Source organism: Chaetodon auriga, chromosome 5 (genome assembly GCF_051107435.1).
Source record: "Chaetodon auriga isolate fChaAug3 chromosome 5, fChaAug3.hap1, whole genome shotgun sequence".
Classification (NCBI taxonomy): domain Eukaryota; kingdom Metazoa; phylum Chordata; class Actinopteri; order Chaetodontiformes; family Chaetodontidae; genus Chaetodon; species Chaetodon auriga.
Genome location: NC_135078.1, coordinates 22,336,563 through 22,344,392, shown reverse-complemented (window position 1 = coordinate 22,344,392; position 7,830 = coordinate 22,336,563). Strand labels below are relative to the sequence as shown.

General features: G+C 41.4%; 1 protein-coding gene across 1 annotated transcript; it reads left to right on the top strand.

Annotated features, from left to right (window-relative positions):
• The first annotated feature begins 3,147 nt into the window (after window positions 1-3,147).
• Window positions 3,148-7,636, top strand: slc14a2 (solute carrier family 14 member 2). Its single transcript, XM_076731265.1, has 10 exons — window positions 3,148-3,234; window positions 3,766-3,837; window positions 3,957-4,140; window positions 4,817-5,006; window positions 5,268-5,396; window positions 5,670-5,862; window positions 6,275-6,422; window positions 6,657-6,791; window positions 6,959-7,008; window positions 7,102-7,636. The coding sequence occupies exons 1-10, from the start codon at window positions 3,211-3,213 to the stop codon at window positions 7,429-7,431; spliced, it is 1,455 nt and encodes a 484-aa protein (XP_076587380.1). The 5' UTR covers window positions 3,148-3,210; the 3' UTR covers window positions 7,432-7,636.
• Window positions 7,637-7,830: the final 194 nt, after the last annotated feature.

Sequence of the window (7,830 nt, the reverse complement as noted above, 5' to 3'; positions counted from 1 at the left end):
CCAGATACAGACACAGACATACGGAACAGATAAAAAATAGTTAAAGATATAAAGAAAATAGATTAAATCAAAGAAAATACAGCAAGTAAACAAATAGCAACACAGAGCAAAACACACAAGTTCACAGAGTAGCTTGTATGTCCAAAGTAATGCCTATTTTTAAGAGATAAGAGGCATCGTTAAACGTTCCTCATAAGAAACAAAAGGCTGCCACACTACATGACGTTTCACAATCAATCCCCACAGTGTGTTTCTTACTGCATGACCCCACAAATCCACCTGCCAAAGGTGAGTGGGCGGTCACAATTTGAATGTTTTCACATGAACACGGAACTACATTAGCATGAAGTAAGAGAAGTAGCACTGGTGCGGCTGGTGTGGATTTTGCATGTTCAAAAATACAAAGAATTCAATGAAATGGTCTGCAGCCGTACGACACTGCGTCATGTTTGCAGGGAAAGACAGATTTCCATGAATCCAACACGTGACACCACAACCTTTTTATAATCCCGACTATTTCAGGATTTAGCTTTTTAAGGAGAAATATCTTGTTGAAACAGTCAAATGTTGTTCTGTTTAGTGTTGTGTAACCAGTAGCTTCATTGTTATATAAGATGTCGATGAATCTGATAAGCACTTGGGCATAACGTCTTTTCAAAGAGGAAGAGATAAAACACAGCCTACTGCCTTACTCTGCATTTACACAATGTTTATTTAGCTGCGTATTTAGCTGCACTGCCTGTGTTAAATAAGCCAATACATCAATAACAATCAGTCACGTTACTTCTTTCATAAAACTCACTACATTATTTGAATAAATGATTAGCTAATCCAGAAAGGGCAGAAAAAGATGGAACCAGCTGCTGACAAGGAGCAGCTGTAAAACAACCGGTCCTGGAAACATGTGGTGTGTTCTGTTTGGACACATATTTTTCATCGTGTTTGTTCTTCATTCCTCTTTGAGTGAGTCTTTAATGAGTGAAACGTCTTTTTGGCCATCATCACCTTTTTCAGGCCACTCCTCTTCCTCCTTCAGATGACGAGATGTCTGCAGGAGCAATCAATGCCGCTCATCAGCTCTGCAGCTAAGCTGTAATTGCGTTTAACGACAATAAATGCGTGTGTGTTTGTGTGTGTTTGTGTGCTGTTTATGATAATTTGACTTGGATATCATGTGATGATGATAAATTAGTGCAGAATAAACAATATTTATATAACTCTGCCACCCACAGGAACTGAAACAGAGCAGAGGAAGTACATTGACTCAAGCACTTATGTACAATTTTGAGGTACTTTCCATTTATATCCATTTGATGTTACTTTATACTGCTACTTTATACTCCTCTACATTTCAGGGGTAAATGCATGAAAGCTTATAAAATACAATGCATTGTTTAAGATTAAATTGGTGTTTCCCAACATTTGTGACCCTTTACAAGAAGTTTCAGTTTCACCAGAGAAGTATTTCCCCTCTAAACTTCTCTGGTGGTTTAAAAGGTAAAAGTAAACAACAACAACAACAACAACAACAACAACAACAACAATTAGAGAGAAGTGCAGGAGTAAATTAAAAAATCACCTCAAGACCCCTCAGATTTATCTGGCGACCCACTGGAGGGGCCCAGACCTTCAGTTGAGAACCACTCGACTAAACTTCCAAACTGTATGTAAAGCAGTTAAGCTCCACCTCAACCAGCTTAAACAATAACATGCTGCGTCCACACCGATGGATCAGAATTCAACTTTTGATGCTTTAGTACATTTTCCTGATAATACTCTCTGCTTTGATTAGTGTGAGTCAAAGTTAATACTTTTGCTCGAACATGGCTCACTCTGACATCTCCCAACATCACTGCACAGTCATTCTTGACATACAGTACATTTTTCAACTGTCCCACTTCTTTTGTATGCATGCAGAGTGGCTGCAGGAAATGCAGGATGTTCAGTGAAGATTTATGAAATGTGACAGACTTGTGCAATGCTCTCATCATATGTGAGAGCAATGTGTCCAGTCAGCCATTGGCACGTGTCCCATCATGCCACTGTTGCTGCAAACAATCTTTTAAAACAGTCTCTCTCTGATGATTTAGCCTGGATTTATGTGTACATATATTTTCTCTTTATTTCAGGCATGATTATCCTGATGGAAGGATATGGAATATCCGAATGGCATTAACTGAATTGATGAAGAAGTCTCAACATCAGACATTTTGTCTTGTCATAGCAGAGAAACACCTGTTAGAATTAACATTAAGGATGCTTTATTGAGTCAGGACCCAAAATTAATCATCAATAATTAATAATTCAGCCAAAAATGGTGAAAAATATCCAGCACAATTTCCTTAAAGCCATAGTGATGTTTTCTAATTGCTTATTTCTGCTGACCACGCAAAACCAGAAAAAAGCAAATCTTCAAAATCCTCAAGCCAGAAATGGAAATATTTGGATTATACAGCTAGAGACATTTCTGGACTGAGATGGGCAGTTTAACAGCAGAACCAGAGATATCATCTTCTTTTATTTCATACCTTCTTCCTCCTTGTCTAAATCTGTTGCACCCACAACCCAACTCGATCGTCGTCAGTTCCATTAGAGATTCAGGTGTGTCATGCTAGTCGCAGCTAATGCAGCCTCCGCCGCTATTCTCAAGCAGAGATGAGGAGCTTTTGACAAACTTCACATGGCTTGCTCTGGAGCAACAGAAAGCTGCAGTGCTCCGCAAGCCATGTGACTTTGATGTGTAAAATTGGTGAAATTCCCCTTTAAGTTACCCCTTCGGCACTAGTGCCAGTGAGGTCCGAGCAGAGATATTCACCCCAGTGTCTGGCAGTGACACTTACACATGTTGGAGAGGGCTCAGGTGCAGAGCAGGTGTCAGAGTCCTGAGTGTGACACAGACATGCTTCAGACTCTGCAGCACATTGCACAACAAACACTCTGACTTCACCTGACCTCATCTTCACATCAGTAAAGTTGTCAGTGTAGGAGAACGGACATAAATTTTGTGTCAGGGCGTGTGTCTAGAGAGACCTGCGTGTGACAACGTTTATCACTGTAGCCTGCCAGTGATTCCTGTAGAGATTGAGCAAAGCGAGAGAAAAGGTGGGGTTTTCTCTGCCGCCTGCTGCTATAAAAGCCTTCAGTGGAAATATCTGTTGCACAGCTCGAGAGAAGCTGGCAACCCATGCAACCTGTGCTATTCTGGGACATATGCCGGGATCACACTGCACAAAGGTAGGAGCACTTGTAACTGTTTGTTAAAGCCCCCGAAGTCCAGCAGGACAGTAAAACGTGGCTAAACTTTAACAAATATGTGCCTGTTGATCGAATGAACTAATATTTAAAGAAGATTATAGGTATGAACTTTGGTAAGTACATTATTCCTTTATCTGAGAGCATTGATTCTGCATGGATGATTAATTCAAATTCAATTTACAGAAATCACTGACCATAGTGGAGCAGTATATTGTAATTTTGTATAAATAATAATTAATATTTAAAGGCATCCACTTGGTTTTGGTTGAATCTTGTCTGTTCTGTGACAGCCATTTAATTTTTTTTTTCTTTTTAAACTAAAAATATATTTTAGTTTATAAGACATGGGATTTGATTTCACATTGTTTTTTGAGTTGATTGAATGCAATCAATATTTATTTAATAAAAAAATATGTTACACAAACATACTGTATGCATTTTGTATTATTATAATAAGAAGTAGCAAAATTATTGTGCTGCTGAGTGAAGCCTTTTCTTCCCATCTCTTAGGATATTCAGAAGAATATCAACTGCTCCACTTCTGCTGCTTTAGACACCACCTCTCCTGCTTCCACCTTCACTGTAAGTCAGTGTTCACAGTTTAGACGTACAGTATAAAGTCAGACGCTGGGTGTACTTTAACATGCTCGAAACAGTTATTAAACTCTCTAATTGATGTCTAACCATAATGGTCATTGAAGGAACTCCAGCCCCTGATGGCGCACCCCGACCGGCCGTCTGAGCATGACAACTCCGAGGAGGACAGGAAGGAGAAGGACCCCAAGCAGCCAGGACCCACAACCCTGCAGAGGTCCAGGGCCTGCTTCCTCAAGGGACTCTCCTACTTCTCTGGAGATATGAAGGTGTTTGGAAAATGGATGGGAAGTAAGTCAGCACTAATGTTTACAATGAAAAAAATCCACCCCGACCCACACAAGGTCCGTTCATCACTGGTTAACAGAAATTACAATTATGAAATAACATGAAATTATAAGTAACTTGATGGTTATCTGGCATACAGATTTGAGTGTGGATAACAGTGAGAGTGGGTCATATAATGTCGCTGTGTGATTATTAGAACAGCTATAACAGCAAGCACTGAATGTCCTGTGTGATATCTACGGACAAACAATCGTTGTTACATTGACAAACTCATGACGGGAACTTGTAACTACACCCTTAAGGCAAGCCAGGCTTTAGATCAACAATGTGCAACACGTTCCCTGTAAAGATATACGTTTCTTTGTTTCAGTAGGACGACCTGTGATCCCTTGTTGTCCAGAGGATATGGAGTGTGTGACCTTGAATGATCACACGGTGAAACAGATATACCCACTGTCATTGTTTATCTCAGAGTCCGAGGCTCCACTTCACACTGTGTCTTTTGGCAGTCTTTAAATAATATAAAGACTCCTTTGCACAGAGTTTTGTCTTGCCCATGGCTGCACAGCAGTGAGCCTGAGAAGACTACAACTTGCACAGCATTCACTGTGGGAAGCCTATTAGGCAGTACTGGGAAAATGTCAGCGCTTTCTGTTTGCTCTCTCTCTCCATCCTCCAGAGCAGTTTTTCTTGCTGCAGCTGCTGGACTGGGTTTTGCGTGGAGCTGCTCAGGTGATGTTTGTCAACAATCCTCTAAGTGGCCTCATCATTTTTGGTGGCCTCATCCTGCAGAACTACTGGTGGGCTCTCAACGGCTTTGTGGGAACACTCTTTGCCACCATTTCTGCCCTCATTCTGCAACAGAACAGGTTTGAACACTCAATTATTTCGAGAGAAAACTGACGACAAATAATAAATCAGTTATTAACAATTATTAGATGTGTCTGCGTTTAGTTTGATGTGCATCATCATTTACAGCCTTGATACCACACCTGCATACCAAACTTATTTTTCTACTCAATCACAATGGATGAATGATATATTTTTTGGCAGCAGAAGGTAAAATGGTCATAAAAGTTGTTTTTAAACTGTGTTACTCAGCAGAAAAAAATCTCCATTTATTCCCTCAGGGGTGCAATAGCTGCAGGACTGTATGGTTACAATGGCATCCTGGTGGGTCTGCTGATGGCTGTGTTCTCCAAAGAGGGAGACTGGTACTGGTGGCTCCTGCTACCCAACATCTTCATGTCCATGATGTGGTAAGCAATTAGACTGAACAATGGTTAAACAATACTGTAGATTCATATCATAGGAAATGAGAGGTAGATGTAAGAAAGTTACTAAGTTAAAACTAAACCACAACACGTGAAACTCAGCATATTGTTGTATGAATGTCACAGCTCAGCCTCTAGATAAAGCTTCTAGATCCAACAAACCAATAATTTAATTACGTCGGTTATGTGGTTAGAACAGGTATGACAGTCACATGCCATTAAATTTATTACGGGTGATGTTGCATGTTTGCCTTTCAGCCCGATTGTGTCCAGTGCCCTGGCATCGATTAACAGTCGCTGGGATCTGCCAGTGTTCACCCTGCCCTTCAACATCCTGGTGTGTGTCCACATGGTCGCCACCGGCCACTACAACCACCACTTCCCCCAAGTCCTCATTCAGCCTCGTTCAGAGATGCCAAACATCACCTGGGCTGAAATTGATGTGGCCCAGGTCAGTGACAGGCCAGGTTTTGTCTATGTGCATGATCTCTCTTACCATACCTCTCTGTGCGTTGATATGCTGTACATGCACTTTCCAAGTCGGACGTTTCACCTGTGATGACATTTCAGCAACAGATTCCTCACATTTTACAGTGTCAAAAAATGTCCTCTGTTCATCAACAGTCAAGTGCAACAATATAAATGACTTGCTACATTGTTGCCTAAATACATGGCGTGTCAGCGGTTTTGTGCAGTTGCATCAACGCTAACAGGGGAGTAACAGCGAGGTCAATCAGTCAATCAATCAACCAGCCAATCAGAGGTCTAACAAGGCAAGATGAGTTCCTGAGATCCTCTGGGATGTGAACCACACCTGTCATGCATCTACAATTATTTTTTTTTAACTTTCTGTACCTCCCCAGCTGTTCATGGCAGTGCCTGTTGGAATTGGCCAGGTCTACGGCTGTGACAACCCTTGGACAGGAGGAATCTTCATCATCTCACTCTTCATCTCCTCCCCTATCACCTGCGCTCATGCCGTCCTTGGATCTGCCGTGGGCATGGTTTCTGGTGAGAGGACCAGACACTATCTTGGCAGGGGGTCGATATAGGAAGGGTGCACGATACCTCTAATGTAGAAGTCATTCTGTCTCACCTCAATAAACCACACAACTTATTTTTGCCTCCTTACATGGTTACAGAATGAGTTCAAACCACAGTCAATATGTTCCAACTCCAAGATGAATATTTGTTAAAGGTGCAACGTAACCAGGATTAAGATAATGATGATTTAACATTTCGCAGGTCTGGCTCTGGCTGCTCCCTTTGGAGACATTTACTTTGGCCTCTGGGGATACAACTGCGTCTTAGCCTGCATTGCCATCGGAGGAATGTTTTACGCTCTCACCTGGCAGGTGCACCTGCTTGCCATCACATGTGGTGAGTGGACACCCAGAAGAACACTGCCTAAAAACACTCCCTGAAAATGATGTCATATCTGTTCACTCCCTGCAGCATTGGCAGAGAGTGACCTGATATTTGTCATCCATGTTCACAGCACCCACATTAAAATTATCTCACGGTATCTCTCTTTTCCTCCTCTGCAGCTTTTTTCTGTGCATACCTCAGCTCAGCCATTGCCCATATCATGTCCAGGGTAATTACACATTTTCTCCTATTTATATGTTAGATATAAATAAACACAATGATAAACACAATTACCTGAATATGATGTATTTTCCTTTTACAGTTTGGTCTGCCAGCCTGCACCTGGCCTTTCTGTCTCTCGGCCCTCACTTTCCTCCTCTTAACCACGGAGACCAACAAGATCTTCAAGCTGCCGCTGGCCAAAGTCGCCTACCCCGAGAAAAACCTGAGCTTCTTCTGGAAGCTGAAGAAGCAGGAGAAAATGGAGAAGGCTGAGGAAGTGAGGAAAGAGAGGGAGGAGCAGCAGAAAGCCATTGAAGATGAAGTGATACTGAATGAGAAAGAGAAACTGAGGCTCGAGTTGGACAGAATTGAGCAAGGGAGAGTAGCAAGTGAGACGTCAGAGAGGCAAAATGAGGAGACACATGTCTAAGACCGAGCACAGCAGGGTACTGAAGAGGAAATCAGACCCAATGGTTCAAGCGGGCTTGCTATTGCTGTTTCTGTTTAATAGCTGCATTTCTGCAGAGACACAGAGAGATGATACGCTAATGGCGCTTATATTCTTTCAGAGCATTTGTATATTTTACTATAAGTTGAAAACCTGCTGGCAATTCTCTCTGAGTCCAAATGGTGTTTTACTGGGTGATGACATGTTGAACTGAATAGTTCTGTGAAAGTCTGTTTGTAAATTAAATGAATATTTTTTTAATAAATTATTTTATACATTCAATGTTGTCCAAAAGTACTCATGTGCTGCTCTCGATATATGAGCTGTGTATAATTTGTGCTCACAAAATACAGAAACACACAAAAATGACTTTTGATAATG

Bases quoted from the DNA above. Each gene is read 5' to 3' on its own strand.
- slc14a2 (XM_076731265.1), top strand. From the start codon at position 3,211: ATGCCGGGATCACACTGCACAAAG. The intron at 3,235-3,765 runs GTAGGAGCACTT...CCCATCTCTTAG, and splicing joins CGGGATCACACTGCACAAAG to GATATTCAGAAGAATATCAA. The intron at 6,792-6,958 runs GTGAGTGGACAC...CCTCCTCTGCAG, and splicing joins CCTGCTTGCCATCACATGTG to CTTTTTTCTGTGCATACCTC.